This window comes from Haemaphysalis longicornis, unplaced genomic scaffold (assembly GCF_048455015.1).
Source record: "Haemaphysalis longicornis isolate Haplotype H1 unplaced genomic scaffold, Haemaphysalis longicornis Haplotype H1 scaffold_12, whole genome shotgun sequence".
In the NCBI taxonomy this organism is placed as follows: Eukaryota; Metazoa; Arthropoda; class Arachnida; order Ixodida; family Ixodidae; genus Haemaphysalis; species Haemaphysalis longicornis.
The window spans coordinates 104,981,323-105,004,790 of NW_027526225.1; the positions used below are offsets into that span (position 1 = coordinate 104,981,323).

Consider the following 23,468-nt stretch of genomic DNA (forward strand, 5'->3'; position numbering starts at 1 on the left):
AGCAAAGAGCGTACGCCAAGAAAGGGAAAGAGCGACGCGGGATGAAGGTAGGCCGCTTCCGAAAATGCAATACGAGCCGCCATGAGAGGTGAGGACGGGGGCAATCAGTAGGCTTCTGGCAATGGCCAGCGAGAAGTACGGGCTCCGGAGCGGTCTTACTGTCCAGGGGGCTGGGGAAATGGTGACAGCTGCGGCCACAAAAGATCAACAGAAATTTCAACAGCATGATCAACAGAAGGTACAACTAGGCACTCCACTTACCATTCTTAGGAAGTACCAAGCATCTTATCGTAATTTTGTCTTCTGTATTCGAGAGCTGCTTCCCCTCCAGATAACGATAGCATGCGTGCTATGTCACTAGTTGCACCTTTAAGTAAGAGGATACCCCCGACATGTTCAAAAGCGGCAGAATTGGGCTGTTCATTTGAAGGCAAAAATATGAGCATGACTGGGGTGTTGCAGAGAGGACGAATGATACACTTCTTCAATGTAGTAGTGTCAGCAATGAAGGTGTCTGTGTGCCATTCTTCATTCGCAAGTTTTCTGACTGATGGTCTTAATATTACACTTACGTATATAACAGTTCAGACATATGCCTTAGTCCAGTGCTAACGTTTCGAAAAGACGGCTTGCCTTCTTCAGAACCAACAACGACGTTAGCTTACGAATCGGTCAGTGGACTGGCCTTCATCAACGTAACATCCAAAACACTTTTACCAACGTGAGTCGTGTACGTTTTCTTGGATTTTCCGGGAAAAGAACAACAGGGAGGGAACGACACATGAACTTGTTTATTTACAATGTGCATATAAAAAGAAACAAAGTGGGTGATATGCGCTTTTATCAAAGCAGACTAGATTAACTTAGGCACCCTCGTCTCACCCACCATACACGAACCGGCCCTTATTTCTCCCGGTGCACTTTATACGTCCTTGTTGTCACATCAACGTCCAGTCCCTTCCATACAAGCAATCTTCATTGTGAAGCTCAAGGACAAAATCATGTAGGGCGTTTAAGCTCCACCTTTGAGCGTGTAACGCGAGAGCGTTATCTTACTCGGCGATGAAGGAGACTGTAATGCACCCGGCACCGACACATGCAAGCGCATCCATCACGCGTGTATCAAGAGAGGTCCACCGCTACGGCGCGATATGCCCTTGCGCTGACGTCATCGTACCGCCTAGCGGCTTCCCTAGCGGTGAAAACTTTCCGCAACTGCTACAACAGCGCATTACGATCCAAGGTGTTTCAGTTGGCACCGCAAAATGGCGCCTGAGGATTTTTCCCGCATAGTCAATACCACCGACCACGCCAGCTTCTCTGCGACAGGGTGTCAACGCTAAGCTTCAAAGGCCGGGAAAATGGCTGCTCACACGATCGTTATCGAAATGAGCTTCAGTGCGATGACTTGTGGCGGTTGAGAGAACTTTTGGGGGAAGCCAGGCAACGCAGCAAAAACAGCATGGGATCGTATCAAGAAGAGTGGATCGCTGGTAAACCCGAAAAAGACGCGCCCTGTCTCCCCGACCCCTGCCCTCATCCCTGCCTGGAGCATACAAATACAATACGCGAGTGAATGTTCAGAGAACTATGTGTGGAGAAAGGGAATGGCTCTCTGGAACTCGCCCTAAACCAACTGCGGTCCTAGGCTACGAACAGGCGCACTTACAAACGCACAGAACGACGGTCGGATTGACAAAGCCTTTCTGGCCGATCCGGCCGACACAGCTCTGACGTTGGTGGGCAGCCGCTTCGGAAAAAGGCCAGTTTGCGTTTTCTCTTCGGATAGACTTGCGGTTAACCCCTCGAGTCTTTCTTGTGATTTGTAAGTTGAAAGTGGTAAGAGTATGTGACTCTTGATGCTGCTGTTTCTTCCTGTTGAGATGTTGAAAGTTTGAGAGGTGGGGCGGCAGTGATTCATTGAGTGGCTGCACCGGTACATTCTAGCAGCAGCGCGCACCGCTGTTGATAAGCCGTTGTATAATTACTTTTCGTGTCGTTGGTGCTCTAAATAAGACGCGTGCCCTATCTGGTTATGAAACCCCGTGGGGGATTGTTGCCATGCCAACAATGACAGGGCAAGAGGTGGAAATTGCAACGCGCTACCGGGAAACCTCGACCAACACAAATTATGAAACTGACCTTCTTGTATCTGAGCTGCAATCGTGAGTTCCTTTTCCTACCGAGACTGTAGGCGCCAAGTGGCATGGGCATCGCTGGAACATACAAGCCTCAAAATCTTGCCCACAACATGTGCAGCGATTGCCCTTTTTTCCCCGGCGATAATTATATTTAAGATGCAGTCATATACGCTATTGAGCACATATGGGGCCCTGAAGAGGCAACTGGCGCTGCGAGGCCTCTGAAAAAAGTTTGTTGTCTAATTTAGTTGAAGGAATCAGCAGGCTTCCTTTAAAAGAGGCTGCAACTACCACTTTCAAATAGTTCCAATTGATCCTAAGTAGACACCGCGAGTACAGAAGGCTAATAAATTCTTCTGACGTCCGATTGATCCTAGACCTCGTGTTCCCGAGCATTACGAAGAAAAAGCTCAAGATTAACGAGAAGAAGTTTGTCTTCTAGACAACAATATTTTCTATTGGCGAAGATGGACTTTTCAACATTTAGGATCAGCTGAAATTGCTTAGTGCAGAATGCACGTCAGGGCATGGTGTATGGAAGGTGACCTTGACTGGTGACGGACGCGCGATCACAACTAGGGAAAGACGTTACTATAATGTGCGGCAATGTTTTCCCTTGTTCTGCCAATCGACATTCCCGCAATTCAAAGGCTTCCCTAAATCAAAATCCGCGCCACTTTTTGGGCACGCGGTTATGAGTCGAGTGCCTAACAGAGCTATTCATTGGGAAAACCAATCTTACTCGGGGCTGCTTTCGATATGCTAAACCAAACCGTGTTTAACCGCTAGTGTTGTCTGCCATTGGCGTGTCACCTGCAGACGAGAAAGAATTCCCTTGCTGTCTGTGTACAACGCCATGAAGTTTCATCTCCTCTCCCTCGAAAGCGCGTACCAGTACGTATATTTTAAGGGCAGTAGCTAGTGGAAACAGCTCGCATGGTCCAGAAAACGCTCAATCATTAAAGAATTCCACGACGTACGCGGTTATGCATAGCTCTGGAACGCGGCAAGAAAGTTCTCGCAGGTAACTTCTGATGACCATGTCTTTTCTCCGCCACTTGGCCATGTTTTTTCTCCGGCACCGAAGGCTCAGAGGGAACGCTCTTATAACCTCTAGTAGCCACTTGAAGCAGTAGTAACCATTTGCCGCAATCGCAATATTTGGTCGCAAGTCTTCACCATCCTAAGATTTTAGTGTGGCTGTTGCATTAAGTTGTCTTAGCAACGTTCAAGCTCACCCTAAACAACACCGTATTGGTGTCAGCTGGACGTTCCCGGCAGTGTGACGTAATCTTTGTCTGCGTACTCGTGATCGTCCACGTCATCAAAACCGGCGCCTTCATGGGTCGTCTGCACGATACCCACTGGTCCCGAGGCATCGCCCTCGTAAATGAACGCTGCCTCATAGACGGGTGACGGGGAAGCCCGCAGCGATGCCAGTGGCCGAGCGTTCCCAAGCCGCGGCTCGACGTCTACGTCCTGTAGCCACAGCGAGCGGCCTTTGGACGACTCGGCGACAGAGGGCTCTGGTTGGCACACGTGGTTCTGGCAGTAGAAGTCCCTGCGGCCGTCGTTGTGGCACCAGCTACCGTCCGGGAAGAAGGATCCCCCAAGGTCGTTCAGCTCAGTTCGGGGCGTGTACCAGGGACCGTTGTTGATCTTGCAGTAGACGGCACACGCCTGCCAAGGCCGAGCTGCATTAAATAAGCACACCTTAGTTGAACGTACTCTTTTCTGCGTGACTGGAAGCACTACGAAACTTACAGGTGTCGCCAACACAGAGCGGTACTGAGTGATCTGCCTGACGCCGCAAATACGCCTTCTAGATTTTAAATGCAGAGCATTTCTTTAACTCACATGTAGCGTCCGCCGTGCATCCGCAACCGCTCAGCGCGCAGGCGCGCCCTCTCACCCATTCCTCCTCTCCCGCATCACGCTACCCTCCTCGCTCTCAACAGGTCCGCACCCCTCCCCCTACACTATATAAAAAAATAATACTTACCGGCGCCTGGTTTCGATCCCACGACCCTGCGGGCGGAACGCAAGGTGCATGGTGCTCTACCCACTGCGCCACAACGCCGACACAGAATGGAAGGCTACAAACGCGCCTTATATCCTTGACTCATTCAAACTACGTCAAGAAGCTGCTGATACAACGCATTCACTACCTGTAGGCGGAACGCGAGGTACATGGTGCTCTTCCCACTGCGCCACAAAACCACACAGAATGAAAGGCTACGAACGCGCCTTATATCCTTGACTCATTCAAACTACAAGAAGCTGCTGATACAACGCATTCACTACCACCAACTCCCCAAACACTAAACGTTAACGCAATACACCCACCCCCTATGCGACGCATTTACTCGAGTCCCCCTCGAGGGGAGATGGGTCCTTTTTCTTTGCTTTGCTGCAATTTTCTATCGAAGTGGCTATCGAATGCGTTTATTGCTGCTACTGAAACAGTCTGCCGATAGCTACAACAAGAGTTTTATACTAAGATGTACTAGAGGGAGGAAATCTGGCGTCACTGTATTGTCGAGCCGCGCTTCGGCGAGCGTTCCGTCATGTACCGGGCAGGCACGTCGCACTTGTCCTTGGCATGGCTCATGAACACGCTGAAAAGTTGCCTCTGGCTGCAAGAACGCAACAATATTGCTGTGAAGATCAAATTTGTTTTGTTATTATAAAGTTAAAGTTCCAAAAGGATCTATTTGTCAGGTATTCTTTAGAAGCTTCATGCAAGACGAACAAGAAAAAGATGTTACCATGTATTCTTGCTTTTGGCTTCGAAGCAAAAAACAAGCGTTGTGGCTAGTGAAGCCGAGTAGGCGAGGAACGTCGCTATTGGCAATGGCGGCGCCCACGACGGCCCGCGATTGCAGTGCCAGATTTTCTTCTAGTATTAATAGCATGAAACTCTATGGCCACAGTATCTCTTAAATGGCGCCATTCGAACACGAAAACAATGCCTGCCGGGGAAAAAGAGATAACTCTATGGATTAAGGTCTAAATTATTTGATGAGGTAATGTCCAAGTGATTTTTGATTGAGGTACTTTAAATCAATCAATCAATCAATCAATCAATCAATCAATCAATCAATCAATCAATCAATCAATCAATCAATCAATCAATCAATCAATCAATCAATCAATCAATCTTTGGTATATTTCAAGCACAGGTACATAATATTTGCAAACAGTGCTTGGACCCTTAGCCAAAGGCTAGTTGTGGGTCCAAGTTCGGAAATGCATAGTTATAAGCAGTCTCATCAGTGTACAAACAAACAGTGTACAAGCATACTGTTAGAATGAAACCTTCTGACACCCTATTCTATAGGTACTGGATGCGCTTCTTGACTACGTTCTACAAGCATTTTAGATTCAGCAAAAAAAAAATTTGAAACAGGTGTCGCAGTGTTCTTTCAAGGAGTTGCCTTTTTTTATGAAACTAAAAATATCTTCGCAGTTGAGTGCAGCCGACGTTGCAAAAAAAAAAAAAGATCATTGCGACCCCGAGTAACCACATAAATGACGTAAACAGCCAACAAGACCGCTTATGTCTTGTTTCTGAAAGGGCATGGGAGCAGTGCTACGATGTCGCGAACTGCGTGTTAGACTGCGTGCTTTGCACGTTTTATATGGAAAGTGACTGAAAGAGATTTTTTTATTAGAAGAGAACGAGATGTCCGCCATAACGCCAACACCAACATGCCACTCGGTGGGAAGAGAAAGAAGGGAGGGAAAGACGGCTCTAGAGACAACAGGACGCAATAGAGGCGGAAAATACGAGGAAAAGGGATCAGAAAGAAATGGGCCAACGTTCGGTTTGAGGGAAAAGCCTGATTGAGCGCACTACGAAAATCACAGTATTGTTTTTAATCCTTGGAGTCATTCTTAGTCTTGATAAGGGTCCATGTTGGGGGAGGAGGAGGAAGTGGTTGTTGGGGGTGGGGGAAGGGGAGATAGAGGCCGGTAACTGTCTGGCGTTTCGCCGACACCTCAACCGGCCGAACGGAAGCGAGAGGGGGGACAGTAAAAAGAGTAGAGAAGGAGGGATGGAGGAAGAGAGGGAGAATAATAATTCGGCACGCGACTCTTTTTTTGTAGCACGCACCCGTCCCTGCAGACCGGGGAAACGCGCGGCACACAGCAACCCGCCCAGGGAACAACACCACAAACCCAGGGGTGCGCCAGGAAGAGATCAGAACCTTGGTAAGTGGGTCACGAGATTAGGTCACTGTGAAGGTGAGCAGTCGGTTTGTGAGGGCCTCGAGTGGCGCGAGCGCAAGACCAGATGGTAGCCGAGGGGGTAACTACGCCTGTGCCGCCGCCGCCGCCGCAACAGTCGCTAGGTCTTAACTGTTACTACTGGAGAAGGGGTTGGGGCGTTCATGAATACAAAGGATTTCCTAACGCAGTTCCGCGCTTACAGCTTTCGGTGCACGATACGGCACGCGATACATACAGCTCTCGGTGTACATGGTACACAATGCTTTTGTAAGTAAGTCACGGTGATACTCACACGGGTTGTGCCGAACCTGGGCTCCTTTCGAAGACAGGTCCCGCACCAAGGTCTTCCACTCGGCGCACTTGCGACTTGCGTACAGCACGGGATTCTCGCGGCGTTTGCAAATCTGCAGGGAAGAACGGAAACTAATTTGGGGCTACAGTGGCTACAGTGTGATGCGCTGAAAGCTGCAGAGGAGAATCTATGGGAGTGGCTTATGGGGCTTTATCTCCCTCAGAAATGCCCAACGTCAATTAGTCTCTACAAGCTATTTCTTTATATCGTGTTATCGGCGTGGTGACTTTTATAGCAGCAGATTCGTTTTTGCACCTTATGGAACAATCAGAAAGGTGGGTGACAAAAGCGTCTCAATTCTTTAGTTACATTTTTTATTTGTGTGTTACGAAACACACAAAACATCTCGGAATACACAGAGCAAGATGGTTATGAGAAGAAAATAATAACAGAATCACCATTAGCGAAGTTGGAGCATAAGTACACAAACTACGACAGGCCTCGTATGTTAGCCGAGTATGCAACACTGCCCATAGTTTCTCAAAGAATAGTATATCACTTACGGCCACAATTTTAGTCGTAAGGTTGTTCTATTACCAGAATGAGCGCGTAAATAATGACCGAACAGAGGATTAATGCGACAGGATTTTTTTTTTCACTTTGTTACGGTTATCAGTGCGATTTCGAGCGAACTGCAGTCGAGAATATGCACTTTGGTATTGGGCACACCATAAATTGTTGTTGGAAACGTTGGAAACAGTACCGTATTTATTCGAATATAAGGCGAGGGAGCAGTTTGGAACGTAAAAAATAGCCATATATATATATATATATATATATATATATATATATATATATATATATATATATAAAATCCAGGGAGCAGTTAAACTTTTGAAGATGGTAGAGAACACACGAAAAGAAAACTTTGAACAGGGTAAAAGCACGATTGTTGCCAACGTTCCAGCAAAGAGACTTGCTTTCGTGAGGGCAATCTCTCGCCTGGCTGGCACGCGTTTTACCTTGTTCAAAGTTTTCTTTTCTGATATATATATATATATATATATATATATATATATATATATATATATATATATATATATATATATATATATATATAAAATCCCGGGAGCAGTTAAACTTTTGAAGATGGTAGAGAACACACGAAAAGAAAACTTTGAACAGGGTAAAAGCACGATTGTTGCCAACGTTTCAGCAAAGAGACTTGCTTTCGTCAGGGCAATCTCTCGCCTGGCTGGCACGCGTTTTACCTTGTTCAAAGTTTTCTTTTCTGATATATATATAGATATATATATATATATATATATATATATATATATATATATATATATATATATATATATATATATATATATATATATATATATATATATATATATATACTGGGCTTCTAATATAAGGCGCGGTAGGAATTTGAGGTTACATATCTTGGGAAAAAAAACCTCGCCTGATATTCGAATAAATACGGTGCTGTGATATCAAAGATTTATGCTTTCCTACCTCAAGCGTACTTCTAGTCTCGGCGTATTTGACGACGCTTTGCTGCCCATAGGAAGAGCGGAGTAAATCCGGGAATTTCAAACTATTTCCGTCATGGTCAGATGTTGCTTGGTCTGGACTGGTGGTAGCTGAGAATCCTGATAAGCCCCGTGTTTGTGTATGTACCTCTTCCTTACCAAATCATAAATGTCTGTTGGAAGCAGCGGTAAGGTTGGTGTCATCCCGCTACTACGAGAATTTCTGCAGTGGGGTAATGACGTTCTGAACGTCAGCGGCTTTAAAAAAGAAAAACTTTTCCCGTGCAATGCGTATTTCCCGCGTCATAAACACCGCAGTGAAGGTTCTAGCCTCCACGGTCGACAACCAATTCTTCCTACCATACATTCCACCGTAAGAAAACAATTACCATCGCAGAAATCACTTTTGGCATATATTCCGATATACAACCCTCCAGTGTCCACCATACGTCCTTTCTTCTCTGTAAACGCTGTTATTATTAATTCAACCTCCCGAAGGTTCCCTTGAAAATATAAAAAAACTTGTCTTTTTTAGATTTTCTTTATTTTCTGCTTCGTATACACTCCCCTTTGTTGCCCTACGGTAGACGCGAGATTTAAGTTTATGCGCGACACAAAAAGAAACCTAACCATCTCACTGACTGGCAGTGATTGTAGATTGTTTGAAACGTGTTTTTGACACCTTTCACAGTTGTTTGCTTTGAGACTTGTTTGGACACCTACACAAAGATGCTGAATTGAGAAGAAAAGGGCAGCTGTTTAACAAAAACAGGAGCTGTCACTCTATAGGAACGATATAACGAATTCCCACCACGTACTATTGAAGAAGTGACATCTGTAGCCTGGAGAGGGGGGAGGAGTGAGAGAGGAGGGTGCCAACACAATACATCGCAAAACAAAATTGGCAGAATAGATAGGTTAAGCGAGGCTGTTTGCGTGCGCGCATAAATTTACCTTCAAGCTTTGTTAATACTGGCACTTGATTTGATGCCAGAAACACTGAATGAAGGCTTCAATCCAGAAAGGAATTTCAAGGGCGACGGCGTACGCACGCTATGCAAAGTACGATGAAAGCTTGGAAACTGGGATATCAATTTACGGCTATTGATGAATCAACCGAGTGGTATTTGTGGATCCCTTCTAGCTACTCCTTTATCCCCAAGCAACTATTTCCACCTCGACTAACTTACGCAATCACAAAAAGGATGAACGCATGAAGCTTTGCGTCTAGAAAAGCGCTTACCGTATGAGATCAATATATATTTTCTGCTGCAAAATTCTTTCGGCAGAATTCTCCGTCCTTTATATATATATATATATATATATATATATATATATATATATATATATATATATATATATATATATATATATATATATATATATATATATATATATATATATATATATATATATATATATTCACCCACCGGGGTGGCTCAGTGGCTAAGGCGTTTGACTGCTGAGCCCGAGGACGCGGGTTCGATTCCCGGCCACGGCGGCCGCTTTTCTGATGGAGGTGAAAAGCAAAAACGTCAGTGTGTACAAGACGTCGGCGCACTATGAAGATCCCCAGATGGTCAAAATTAATCCGTAGCCTTTCACTACGGCACGCCTCATCACCTGTGAAGCGTCGGCGCGTTAATCCCCACAATTCAATCAAAACAATCAATCAATCAATCAATCAATCAATCAATCAATCAATCAATGAATTTGTATGCGAGGAATATATTGGGGAAGTCTGGCGGTTTTTTAAATGAGGGCAGTCTTTCTTGGTCTACTCAAACACGACAGTTTTAGTCCGCGTGTGTGTGTGTGTGTGTGTGTGTGTGTGTGTGTGTGTGTGTGTGTGTGTGTGTGTGTGTGCGCGCGCGTGCGTGTGTGTGTGTGTGCGCGCGTGCGTGCGTGCGTGCGTGCGCGCGTGCGCGTGCGCGTGTGCGTGTGCGTGCGCGTGCGCGTGCGCGTGCGCGTGCGCGTGCGCGTGCGCGTGTGTGTGTGTGCGCGTGTGCGCGTGTGCGCGTGTGCGCGTGCGCGTGCGCGTGCGCGTGCGCGTGCGCGTGCGCGTGCGCGTGCGCGTGCGCGTGCGCGTGCGCGTGCGCGTGCGCGTGCGTACGTAGGTCATTTTTCACCACAAGCTACAACATGTCGTCAAGAAGATATAGCCTGTATTCAATAGCGAGGCACGCATGCAGGCAACCATGTGAGTGCGCTGTCACTGGTTACGTCGGGCTCCGCGGGATGGCGGTACTTGTCCGTGGTAAGAGCATGATATGGGTTGTACATTCCAAGCCCTAGCCCGCCGAACCATAATGCCTCGACTGCAATGTGAGTGCGATTAACAACTCTGTTGACACCACCATTGAGAATCAGGTTGAAACGGAGCAGACGACGCACGCCGATGTTATTTTTTCCTTCGGCGTGCGGTCACAGTGGCACAAGCCGCGCCATGTCTGTGGCGCTTCGGCCATGTCCGCGGCCATTTCAGTGTTTCCAAGCGACGAAATTGACAGCTAAACTTTTCAATGAATACCACCTATAGGCAAGATTATTCCAAACCAGTAAAACCACTTGCGTGCATCATACACGTCCACTTCATGCATCACCAAAGCTACCTCAGTAGTGTTTGCGGAAAGATGTAAGCACATAACCAACAAAAGCAAAAGCATTTTAAATAGAATGCACTCTAGAGTGGTTTTTTACCGCAGCAAATGAAAATAAAAACGGGTTAAAGCAGTCAAGTTTCGCGTCTTCCTACCAGGGGGAGCGAGAGAAGTGCGGGCGCGGGGAAACTGAATTGAATTGAGAACATCACCGGAGCATTAACCATGGAAGGAACAATAGCGCCGGCGAACAGCCTGACGGGTGGGAGGAGGGGAGGAGATCGTGTCACTTTGCAGGGGCGGCACAAGGGTATCGTGTTTGGACGACATTCGCAGCGGGGCAAGCCCATACGAGGAACAATTTTGGGGGTTGTTTTTCTGGTATCACCTTTTGATGCCGTTCTATGGTCCTGGGGATACATTGCTGTAAAAAAGCATGCCTGTGTTAACGGAGACGGGAGAAACGAACACTACCAGAGATCTTCCACCCCGCGGAGAGGGAAGTCCAGCAAAGCTGGTGCTCCAGTAGGAATTGCTATGTTGGGGTTCAGCTATATTGGGGATTTTCTATGTGGAATTATAAGGACAGCAGCGTGATCTCCAAGTCACAGACAAAGGACACACACGATTGGTGGGTAGAGACAGGGACGTTTTTAGTGTACCGCACAGGTGCCGCCGAAGGGAGCGGGACATTGCGCAATGTTAAGGGGAAAAATAAATGTTCTGATATGTATACACGACTCGGGAAAGAGGTGGCGGCGATGCAGAATTGTGTAAAGTGGGGCTGCAGCCTGTAACCATACCCCTTTGTTGAAGGCCATGCCTCACTGAGCAACACACAATGAGGCAAAGCCAGCTTACATAAACCACTATTACGCCCATACATCTAAAGTGGGCTTCACCTCTAGACAGATTTGCATTGCTCGGAAGTTACATTTACTGGCGTAATATAAGCAGTTCTAGGATTGAGGATCTGGAGCCTTTTTAGAACGAACGTGTTTTATACCGGGATTCACGAAGATTTCACTTCGTCATATCCGTCACGGAAGTGACGCCAGTACAACGAAGCAAGCCACCTGTAAAGAGTGCACTCCTGCACACAGGGTGTTCTTGCGAGGAAGCAACCTTTATTACTAAAGAGGACATTACACTAACAGTTTTTCCTTTTAGGGTTTCATATTTAAACAGGAAAGTGTTTTATGCCGGGATACACCAATTTCACTGAAGTCATTTCGGTCACGAAGATGACGCCAGTACACCTTTGCCGAAGCGACCCGCCAGCAGGACGTCGCGTGCCAAGCACACCCACAAGACAGCCGCCGACCCTCAAATCATGTTCAGCTGCAGGTTGCGCTGCACATTTCACTTTCGTGTTTTACCGATTCCTGTGACAGAGAAATCAACCACAGTTTTTTTTCTTTTCTGGCAGTGTTGCTGCTGCCGCTAGTGGTACCACAGCTGCCCGCGTCGGGTTCCTTTGCGTCGACACTGGACGGCAAACAAGCGTGCTTGGGATTACGTTTCACAAATTAAGAAGCCGAGTGTGACCAAGCGGCCAAGCCAAAATCGTAGCATAGGCTTTTTTTTTTTTGGGGGGGGGGGGGGGGTGGGGAGTTTAATACTCTACCGATTCCTATGATAGAGGAACACATCACAGTTTTTCATTTTTTAATACCCCACAGTGAAAAATGCTGGGCTACGCTCGGTGTACACCCGAAACAATCGGCTGAATCCTTGCCATGGGCAGCTTCGCTGTAATGCCGGTTATTTATTATTGGAGCGAAGCTGTCTCTAATTACAGCGAAACCCGACAATAACTCCCCAAAACTGTAAAAATTCAGTCGCGACAACTTTGGAGAAAGTGGACGCACTTCTGTCGCCCCTTCGAGTTGGTCTTGACTGGAGATGACTTCGCAGGGAATGTCGGGGGCGTGGGGAAAAGATCTGTTTGTGTAACAAGCATAATACACGTAATACAAAGGAGATGCTCAACTTTGACGTCAAGGAGACGAGCGCCCGTCACTCCTACCTAGCAACGCCGACGTGCCTTGCCAGAATGAACTTTCCGTTTCGCACGCAGGCGATGCCGCAAGTGTCCCACGACCGGGACGCGGGTTACAATCAAAACGCGCACTGCCTTTTGTTTTAGCATATGATGAACGCCTGGCGTTTGCCTGTACGTGCGCCACGGCATTCCAATCTTAATTTGCGAAGCGCTTAGGACATAACTATAAATAAATAAATAAACACACACACAGATATATATATATATATAGTGGGTTCGGATCCCACCTGGCGGGCATTTTTCTCCACTTTCTTTCCAAATTCTTTATCTGTTTCAATGACCTACCACATCCTCCCCTTTGCTTTCCGAGGTTTTCTTGAATGCCAACTCTTATATCTGTCATATATATATATATATATAAGGTTAGTAGAGACAGAGACAAACGAAAAAGATGTAGAAAATAGAAATAAGTTTACAGACGTTTCAGGTGAAACGTCAGTAAACTTATTGCTATGTTCTACGTCTTTCTCGTTTGTCTCTGTCTCTACTAACCTTATTTTTTTCGCGCTCTGTGAGTTTTTTATCTTTTCAGACTATATATATATATATCCTTAGTCCTTAGTTCCTGCAGGAATACGCACAAAGTAGAAGTACGCTCTTCGGAGCTGAGACAGGTATTCCTCAGGAATGAAAGCTTTGGGAAAAAAAGCTTTGGGTCCGTACGATTTTTCCCAAAGCTTTCATTCCTGAGGAAGACCTGTCTCAGGCCGAAACGTTGGAAATCAAGTCCCCGAAGAGCGTACTTTTACTTTGTATATATATATATATATATATATATATTGAGAGACAGAGCTCCGAGGTGCTGAAGGACCACTTTTAATTAGGCTCCCGAGCACAGGCCACCGAAAGACGGAACTGTCCGGGGATGATGATGGTTATACACAGATGACAGTGGCGATGGGTTTGGATGGGTAGAAGGAACAGAGGGATTGACCCGCCGTGTTCCACACTGGATATAACAATGGTCATGTCGCTTCCACGCATAAATATCACAACAGTACACCCCCAATGCAATATATATATATATATATATATATATATATATATATATATATATATATATATATTGTAGCAAGTATGCATGTAGCTTACATGGAAATGTGACGGGCATAAGCCATAACGGGCAAATCGCCATATGTGGGTATGCGCCGGATGGCGACGAGGAAGAGGACGCTCTCGTTCATGCTCAGCCTCGCGTATAGCTGGTCGGTTCGGTTCGCTCCTCCTGCGTTGACGCCTCGCCCACGAATAAACGAGCCGATCCTCCTACAGGAACGTCGAGTATCTCCTTTACAATATATATATATATATATATATATATATATATATATATATATATATATATATATATATATATATATATATATATATATATATATATATATATATATATATATATATATATATATATATATATATATATATATATATATATATATTAGTGCGTTAATACGCCCATCGCCTGTCATGCCACTCCAGGTGCTCCTACGCCTCCCCTAGAAAAGATCTGACCTTGCAGCTAAGTGCGTTACAATTTCGCCCCAAAACATGTGTGGCCAGCTTATTGCCAGTATCTTATCGAATACGCGACCCGTCTTGTCTTACGACTGGTGGGACACTTTTCAGGCTGCCTTAAGCGGAGGATGCCAACTGCGTCAACATTTTACTGCTCCGAAGTGCACCCGCGCGTTATTGACACCGTACTCTAGACTCGCATTGTTCGAGCTGCCACAAAGGCCTATTGAAGTTAAAGGCTGCCGCAGTAACGAGAACTGTCGTGAATAGCTAAAAATGGCCACGGGAAACAGAGAGACTTTGAAACTTACAGACAAAGGCTCGCAAACGAACCTACATCTTTCAAACAGGGGACAAACAAACAAGAAGTTGCATGGATGGTTTTCAGAGTTAGGAACATCCCAACAAAGCAATGGAGACGTCGGTAATATTTTGCAGTAACAGCTGTACGGATACAAACGCGTACAAGACGTAGCTTCTTACAGGTCTTGCAAGGAGGAAGCCGTGCGATCGCTTTCAATGGACCGTTGTCAGGAGCGCGTATAATGATTTGCGGCGGCGGTGCCTATGGTTGCCAGAGCGTCACGCCAGCGGAAAAAGAAACGTTTATTTTCGTGATAGACAAAGCGGCGGTGTGAATGTCCGTTCGTCGTTCTGGTTCGAAGAATAGACGAATATTTGCGGGCGCTTTGTTTCAATGGTGCGTCAAGGCGATCAGAGTGACGGCGATCCTTTCATTTCTGTGTTCCAAGCACTGGGGACAATAAAAGAAAAGACGCAGCCTTTACTTTACGTCTAGCCCCCATTCAAAGATAAAACTAAATATTTAATGTTATTGATTCTTTCGCAGCAGCTCGCAACAAATAACTACTCTCTTATGGTTCAGAGTTATACGCGCGGCAACACGTCGATTCACTTGAATTCATATCATTCCACCCACTTGAATTGGCTCCCCTCCACATGAGGATATAACGATGTGCCGTTACCGCTATCATAAGGAGGCGGGCATTGCATTTCCCAACAACAAAAAAGAAAAAAAAAACAGTACACGTCAGAGTTCTGATGCCGGTGGTCCTCTTGCATCGTATATCCCGCTCTCATGCATTTTCTTTTCTTATTTGTCTTGTTGTTTCGCTCGCGCGCTTGCAGGTATTTCCAGTAAGGCGTTATAAGTAATAGCGTTACTGTAATGCGTTACATTTTTGGGAATTTGGTAACGCACTGGTTACCATTTCAAAATAGTAACGGGAAATGTACACATGGAGATATTTTAAGGGAAGCTTATTTGGATAGGGTTTTATGTGTGTTTTAAGTCCGCGAACAAAAAGCCACGTGTCTCTGAAGCGCGAGGCTTACTATAGTAAGAGACGTTGAAAAGGAATGTCTTGTTGTGCGTGGTGCTATGAACACGTCACCATCAAAGTTGCCCGCTGTTCAAAACACTAATTTGGTCCTCAAGTCTATAAGTATAATTACTTGTAGGCGCATTTTGAATACATTAGTTAATAATGGGCAGCATTTTCACGGTGGAAAAATGGTTCAGCCCTGTAGTTTGTACGTCTCATCATTTGGATTTGCATTCACCGCTGGGTGACCCTCGTCAGACATGTGTATACCTGCGCAGCGCGCTCCCTTGCCCTGTGCTCCAAGCGCTTGCGTGTTTAGTTTCCTCCGGCTCCTCGGGGTGGAGGTCCCGATTTCAAGACAAGTTGCCGCTCTTCATGAATTTCGCTTGTCTTCGGTCTTCGTAATGGGGAGACCGCGTATATTTCGAACTCAGGCTTCGCTGGTCATGTACCCTCACAGACTTTAATTTCTCATAAATTTTTCGTAGTTCGTTACAATCTCTTCCAGACAGCTCCGTCCTCAACTCCTCTTAATAGAGCTAAAAGAGGGGAAAACTGAAACGCAAACCCCCTCGTTCAGATATAACTTTCTACCCCCCCTACCACTCAGCTTCAAGCCAGGCGAATCGCAAAAAAATTATTTGCGTTTCGGTGGAATATATTGAGGTTCGAAATATTGTTTCTCCGAACACGTATTACGACGAAAGCCATGAGTGCCCACTTTCTTTAAAGCCGTCGTTGTTGCTGGCCGGCAAAGAAAATGGCCGTGGTTGGAAAGAGTACATAAAAAAAATAGCCATGTATCTGCGGACTTTGGTGTAAATGTCGTCAAAAAACAATATTCTTCGGCCGTCCGTGCCACGTTTCTCTTTCCCGCGCACCTCTCACACTCTTCCCCTCCGGTATTGATCCTCCCACGATAAACATAGTGAAAGTTTGTTCAAGTCAATTCAATTCTGCCGCGGTCCACTGCTCACGCCATCTGCTGGAACCTTTTGATACTTTTGAACTTGCAACACTGCAGCGAGGAACAGCACGTGCGTTGTTTTTTTTTTATTTTGTTTTTCGTGGTCAAAGCATTTTTTAAGCGGTACTTCTTGATTCCCTATCGCAAAAATCAAGCAGCGAGATATTTTTAATTAAAAGAACAATGCAAAAATGCCTTATGTGTTACCGTGTCGCCTCAAATATGCCTGATGTTTTCTTTTTTCTTAACAATGTTGACAAGTATGAACAGTACCACCGGATATAGTGGTCTGGAAATGTTTCGCCTATATAAACGCCTCGTTGGAGGATTCTTTTAATTTTAGGCAGGGCGGCTGAATCGAGGGGCAGGCATACGGACACAGCAAAATATTTGCGTTTAAGTAACCCAAGGAAGACTATCATCTGTAAGACATAATTCAGTTCCTGTCGAATTAGGACCCCGGTCTCCGGACATAGGAGACGAGTGCGCTACGTACCTCACCACATCAGCACCCAGGAAGTTGGAATGTTGCGTGCCGCGTGACACTTTTAACGTGACGGCAATCGGACAGAACAGAGGTGCACCAGCAGCACAAAACTCTAATTTTGGGCGCGTGTTCCAGTGTTCTGTTTCAATAAATTCGCGCAAAAATACGGAGGAACGAAAGCCAAGAAGGAGACGCAAATACAATGTAGCAATAAGGAAGTCTGTGATGAGAACTTCCAGACTTACGCGCAGAAAGCACGTAAGCAGACTTAAGTGCATGAAAGCAAAGGTTTCTAGCAATATACCTTGTACATGTCGTTAATTTTAATAACTCCAGCACCTTTAAATTGCGCAAAAAAAAGAATAATGGCAAGCTACAGTCATTGTCAAAATTTTATAGGCCATGATAAAGGTTTCTGAGCCTCCGAGGATTCAGTGTAAGCTCCTAACGTTTAACTGTGACCAAAATTGTTTTTGACAATAAGATATAAAGATACTTTCTCCCGCTTTCTGGAACAAAACGTTTCAGCATCGTTCAAACGGTAACGTTGTACTTTCAATTTTTTGTGCCCCACGCGCTTTTGGCTGGTCCTAAAAAGTTTTGACGAAGGCTGTACATGCGTTCCGTATTTTCTTTTCATCGGCACTGTCAAACTGTACGTGTTCCTTTCATTTTTAAGTTGCTAGTAACGTACATTTTTACTGCTTCCAGGTAACAAATAAAACACTGGCGCACTGGCGAGTACACAGGCCTGACGACCATCAAACGCTGAAACTGCGAGGTCTCCCCCGAGCGTACGTGAATATTTTCGGTGAGCTTGCAGCCACACATAAATGTTTGCAAAGAAACGCGATAAATTGGGGCCAGAAACTTCTATAGAATTTACACACCTTCTAAGAATGTAAGGTCTGGAAGGAAAAAGAAGTATGTTTTTCTTAACACCGACATACTCTTCAGACAAATCAGCACTCAGTTTACACCTTTTGTGAGCGACTGAAATGGCAACAACGTTATTTTGGCGCTCACGTCCCCGCCCCGAGGCAAAATGGTATAGAACTCTTGGTAGACGCAAAACAACGACGATCGTTGTATGATGCTCTCATCTTTTTCTTTTAGGGTAAAAAAAAGGCGTTAGGAAGGCACCGAGAGGGCGAAAGTTTTCGTCTTTTTCTCAGTAAGCTACTTGTGATAATTAATAAAGCAATACGTAATACTTATTAACGCTTAATTAAGCGACTTACAGTACAGCATTATTTGTGCCTCTTTCTGTGACCGCGTGTTACCGCGCAGTTCTATTATGAATAAAAATCAACTCGCCAAATTCACTGTACTTCTAACAAGTATTCTGAAAAAAAAAAAACGCTCAATAGACACGTTTAGATTCCCATACCTAATTTTCTTTCGACAAACAAATACGCCTAAATTAAACGATTAACAAGCATGCAGAGACACAACAGCACATGGGCAGAAAGACGAGCCGCGGAACGCACTATTTTAAATCGAAGCTTTCTCTGCATCCCTGATGATGTTGACGTCGAAGTAAAACACACTGCAGGAAAGCCAGCTTAACATAATGGGTTTAACGAAAGGTATACATCAATCAAACGCCTCATAACATACCAATCGGATGCCTTTGTACACCTAACAATACTTTTATGACACGCAAAATGTAGTTTGGCCGTACACACGGTTAGCGACGATGATTATTAAATACATACCACAAGCCGGGTTGGACGTTGACTTTAAACTTTGCCTGAGTTGAAGTGACTTCGGCAGTTTGGATTTCGGGTATTGGGAGAACGGATTCTGGACTTTGGCTTGGACGCGGGTTTTACGGGAGAAAGTTACGCGTGTTAACCATCTTCCTCTTAAAGGGACACTGCAGGGAATGTGTCAAGCTCCTGTTTCTGCTTGCACTGCGTAGACTGGCTCAAATTAACACACTTTTCATCGTTTATCGGGAATAAAAGGCACTATCTATTTTATAAAGCCTGAAACAAGAAAAACTACCGTGCGCGGTTTGCGGCGGCTGCACCAACTAACAGCAGTGACGTCAGTAAAAGGTGCTACGTGATTGGACGATGCTCAAAAATAGAATTCAAACCAGTTCCGGCTCCGGTTCTGTGAAACACCGTGCTTGGCATCCGACGTTATCGTTGAATGAGCATTCTCGATATCTCAGTAATCGGCTCACCACGCTTCCGCCATAATGTCGGCCGTAAAATGCGTATAAGTCTACCAGCACGGCTTGGAATCGTAACGATCACTAGCCTAGACGTACTCAGTGGATGAATGCCCTCCGCGTCAACGTAGAAGCTCAAATGCGATGCCCTTTTCCCCCATCTTCGGAGCTTTCCTGGCCTGTGCCTGTATCGTAAGAGGCGTGTTCGCACCATGTAGGCCAAGGGCCGGCCGATTCGGGATTGTACCCGAAAGCAGTCGGTGCTTATGCCAACCCCACGCCAACGAGAACTCGACAGCGCATCAGTGTCAGCCTACACGCATTAGAAAAATGACTGTTACCGCGCAAACATTGTGAATTTAGTATAGAAAACAATGCCGAAAAACAAATAAACCAACTCAAAAAACATGCAAAATCTGTGATTCAAACTTGAGACTTGCAAAACAATATACCTAGTGCTCCAGACCACCCCGCCAAGAGCCAGCGCTGTCACGAACGGAAATATAAAGTATATACTGTATAGTATAGTTTAGATTTTTATTTAGTTTTAGCATTTTAAGTTGCTTAGATGACTATTTCGTGTACAGCGCTCATGCAGTAAGCGTTCCACAAATTCCCACAATATCTCATGTCTGGCGACGCCATTCCTTACACGGAAAAGCGTTCACAGATTTGCGGTAGTGCTGCTGACCTCTGTGACAGTTCACACAGCGCAAAAAGGGCTTCTCGCACCCTGGTTATACGCGGTACGATAATGGTTTCGCTTGATTTTAATTCCTTAGTACCTATATTAACTTCGCTGACTCTTCTCGCGCCTTCAATTGGCTTTAGATTTTTCTACTAGCCTACCAGCAAGCAAAGCGTCCCACGTGAACTGGCGTGGAGCGACTTGGACGTAGACATTAACACAGCCACCAAACTGACAAATTAAAGGCACGTTTTCCCTGGCACACTCGTGCGGTGGCTTAGTTTCAACTCCGAAAACGAATTGCGACGACCCGCCGGCCGTTGGCTTATTAAACGCTGAGCCACCTGATTCTCTCGCAGGGTCGGCGAGCCGTGCAGTAGCGCAGTCAAACCAAGCTATGTTGTTTTGGCGTCATACGAATCTTCATAGAAAATAGGCAAGGAGGATGCAGAGAGGAGGACAGCATTTTCGAATTAATTTTTCTACTGAATAAAGTCGCGTAAACGCAACGAGAGTGGTCGAAACATGGCCTATAGACTCCAGGCTATAATTAGCGCTAATAATGCCGTAATGTTTACAAATTACTTCAGTGTCCATTTAAGAAAGGGGCTTCTTCTTTCCCTGTACAACGTACATGAATTAAATTCGAATCATTCCATACGTAATAGCCAAAAAGGTTCCTAAATTCCGCCTTATGGAGCTCGGAGACCTTTCGTAACCACTCATGCACCATTTGTAGCCAACGCGAGCGTTTTTTTAATTAAGGCTAAGCGCACGTATTTAGGAGGAACATTGCAGAAGCCTTAGTCCTGCCCTGAACACAAAAGGTGACGATGATGAAGACGACACCGATGATGATTGCAATTATGATGGAAGTTCACGCGGGTAGGTTTTTGGCACAGGTCAGGGCAATATGGCTACAATTGACAACATGAAAGAAAAAAATTTGGCCGACACTATATTTGGAAATTGTAATATAATTAGCAAATTTATAACTATAACTGTGATTTATAGCTGAATCGTCTTCGTCACATTTTCATTTCAGGTCTTTTTTTTTTTTTCTTGTACTCTCTCGCGCTCCAGTTGTACGCTACGGGCTCGTGCGGTTTCAACCAGCCGCACTCTTTAACCAGCGGTTTTAGACAGCCGCAGCGCCAAAGAGTGTCTCCCTACTATTGTTGTGCGCTTGCGCCGCACGCGTCAGGACGAGGCAAAGTCTCTTTTATCCTTTGTTATCTTCTGCTTTTATCTTGCCTCTATTCAACGCCCCTGCTTAACTCGGTCTTTTATTTATTTTTTTAATACGACAGACGGTGAAATTAACGAATGCCGTAATTTTTGTTTATATAATCGTAACTTGTCTTAAATCGGCCTAAGGCTGGCTATGTGGTTGCAAACGGTTTTTCGGGGCACCAAAATCCCCTGCCGCCCAGAAAGCCCGAATGACACAAATCTGAACGCCCGAAAACATCAGGTTGATAGTCTCAACAAATGTCACTCATTAAAAAAATTGGCACAGCTTGCACTATTGGTGCAAGGCTGCAAAAACAAAAGAGCTGGCGGCCCGTCTCCCTTCGTCGGAGACCCGGTTTTTGCACCTCACACAGATTTCCGAACTTGCCCCTGAAAGTTCTCCACGACTAGCAGGACAGGATCGTTTTGTCGGCAGACTTTTAACACCTCTCCCCAAGTGGACCGCGTTAGCACCCGATAAATCCCCAAGGCCACCGGCTTCACGAACTCGGCGTCTATAGCGCGAACTCGGCGTCTGAGCTCCCCACTTCAGGTACGAAAGCACGTGAACTGGCGAGAGCCGAGCCCGCGAGAGATCACGCCACAAACACTGGACAGCGCGTTCTCGAAGATTAGAGCTATGCGACGCCGGGCGCTCGGTAATTTTTACCAAGGAAGTGTTTTATGCCGGGATCCACCAAGCTCTGACTGATGTAACATCCGTCACGGAAATTACACCACCAGAAAAAACGCGGCTGCGCCAGGATTCAAGCCGGGTGCTCCGTCGCCGCAACGGGAGGTGCCAGGTGCTTTACCGACTCCGCTACGAGCCGAACCGCAGACCGCCGGATGAACGCGCCATTAATCTTTCCTATAACCTCCTCTATTTCGATGGTGCTGCCGTCTGAGAGAGGTGAAGCGAAGTAGTGCATCACGATGCCAATGAGCGCCGACAGATGGCGCCAGCTGAGCTCGTCGCAACGCAACCATCTGCCGTACACTCCATGGAGCAGGGACGCAGCGGTCGCACATTTGCCAAAGCGACGCTCCAGCAGGTTGTCGCTCGCCAAGCACACCCACAAGACAGCCCCGGAAATAATGCTGATTCGTTGCACCGGACCATGAGTTCACCAAACGATTCGCTGGCAACCCGTTCGGTTTCGTTCGCATGGTTTGCGAGCGCGCGTGGTTTCATTCGGGTTTATGCAGTGCTCCGGCGCGTGTTTAATGTCGATGCGTCTGGCGGGGCCATACCGATGAAATATAAATAGCGATGTGCAAGTGGATATCGATGCAGAATAAACATTCAACTGATCCTGTGAAGGCACATCTCACTTTCGTGTTTTACCGATTCCTATGAAAGAGGGATCAACCACATTTTTTTGTATTTTTTGCGAGCTCTTCACGTGACGCAAGACTGGACGATGCCTCCGCTCCTCCCGTGTAGCAGGCACACGCATGCTCGGTATTATTTCATTGAATTTTTTTTTGGGAACATAGCCTGGACCAAGCTCAAGCTTTACCAGTTATGCTATTGAAAGCGGCACATAAAATGAGGCCTGGTTTACGATGCGCTCTTTTCACCCATTTCAAGTTCGTTAGCGATGCCATAAAATTGACAGACATTTACGCTCCCTATGCCATTTATTATAGTGCGTCTTGTTATTCGGAGAACTCAATTCGACAATTTTGCTGCCTGTAGAGAATTTTTTTTTTTTTTGCTTACAGGAAACTTGCAACTGTTGAGTATTTGCGACGTTCGATATGATATATTCCTTTTCGTGGTTCCGCGAAAGAGATAACTAAAAACTTTTCACCGCGCTCCCGTGCTTTTCGAGAAAGGTTTGCTGCGGATATGAAAAAACAAAATCAGGCACCCCTCTGTCTAACGAAGGTGATTTTTGAACGCGAAGCTTTTTCGTGATGGATTCTTTGGTTGGCCAATCCCACACTGCGAGTGTGTGCTACTCCAGAGGTACGCACCACTTTTCTAGAATACCCACAGCACCTCTGGGGTGTGCACTCCCTAGGCCTAACGTTTGGGGTTGGGGCGTACGGTGCGAATCGGTACCTGCTGCTTGGCGTTCAGTGAGCACTTTTAAACAAGATAGTCTTCCTTGGGCTACTCAAACCCAGAAATTTTAGGTCTGTCTGTCTCTCTGTGACTCGATTCAGCCACCC

General features: G+C 45.8%; 1 protein-coding gene across 1 annotated transcript in view; it reads right to left on the reverse strand.

Annotated features, from left to right (window-relative positions):
• Window positions 1-773: 773 nt before the first annotated feature.
• LOC144163187 (uncharacterized) overlaps window positions 774-23,468 on the reverse strand; it is an 87,576-nt gene continuing 64,881 nt past the window's right edge. The window contains exons 17-18 of the mRNA XM_077694018.1: window positions 6,667-6,778; window positions 774-3,835 (exon numbers count right to left, since the gene is read on the reverse strand). Of these exons, the coding sequence (XP_077550144.1) occupies window positions 3,402-3,835; window positions 6,667-6,778 (546 nt within the window). The 3' untranslated portion in view covers window positions 774-3,401. The remainder of the gene's footprint in view (window positions 3,836-6,666; window positions 6,779-23,468) is intronic.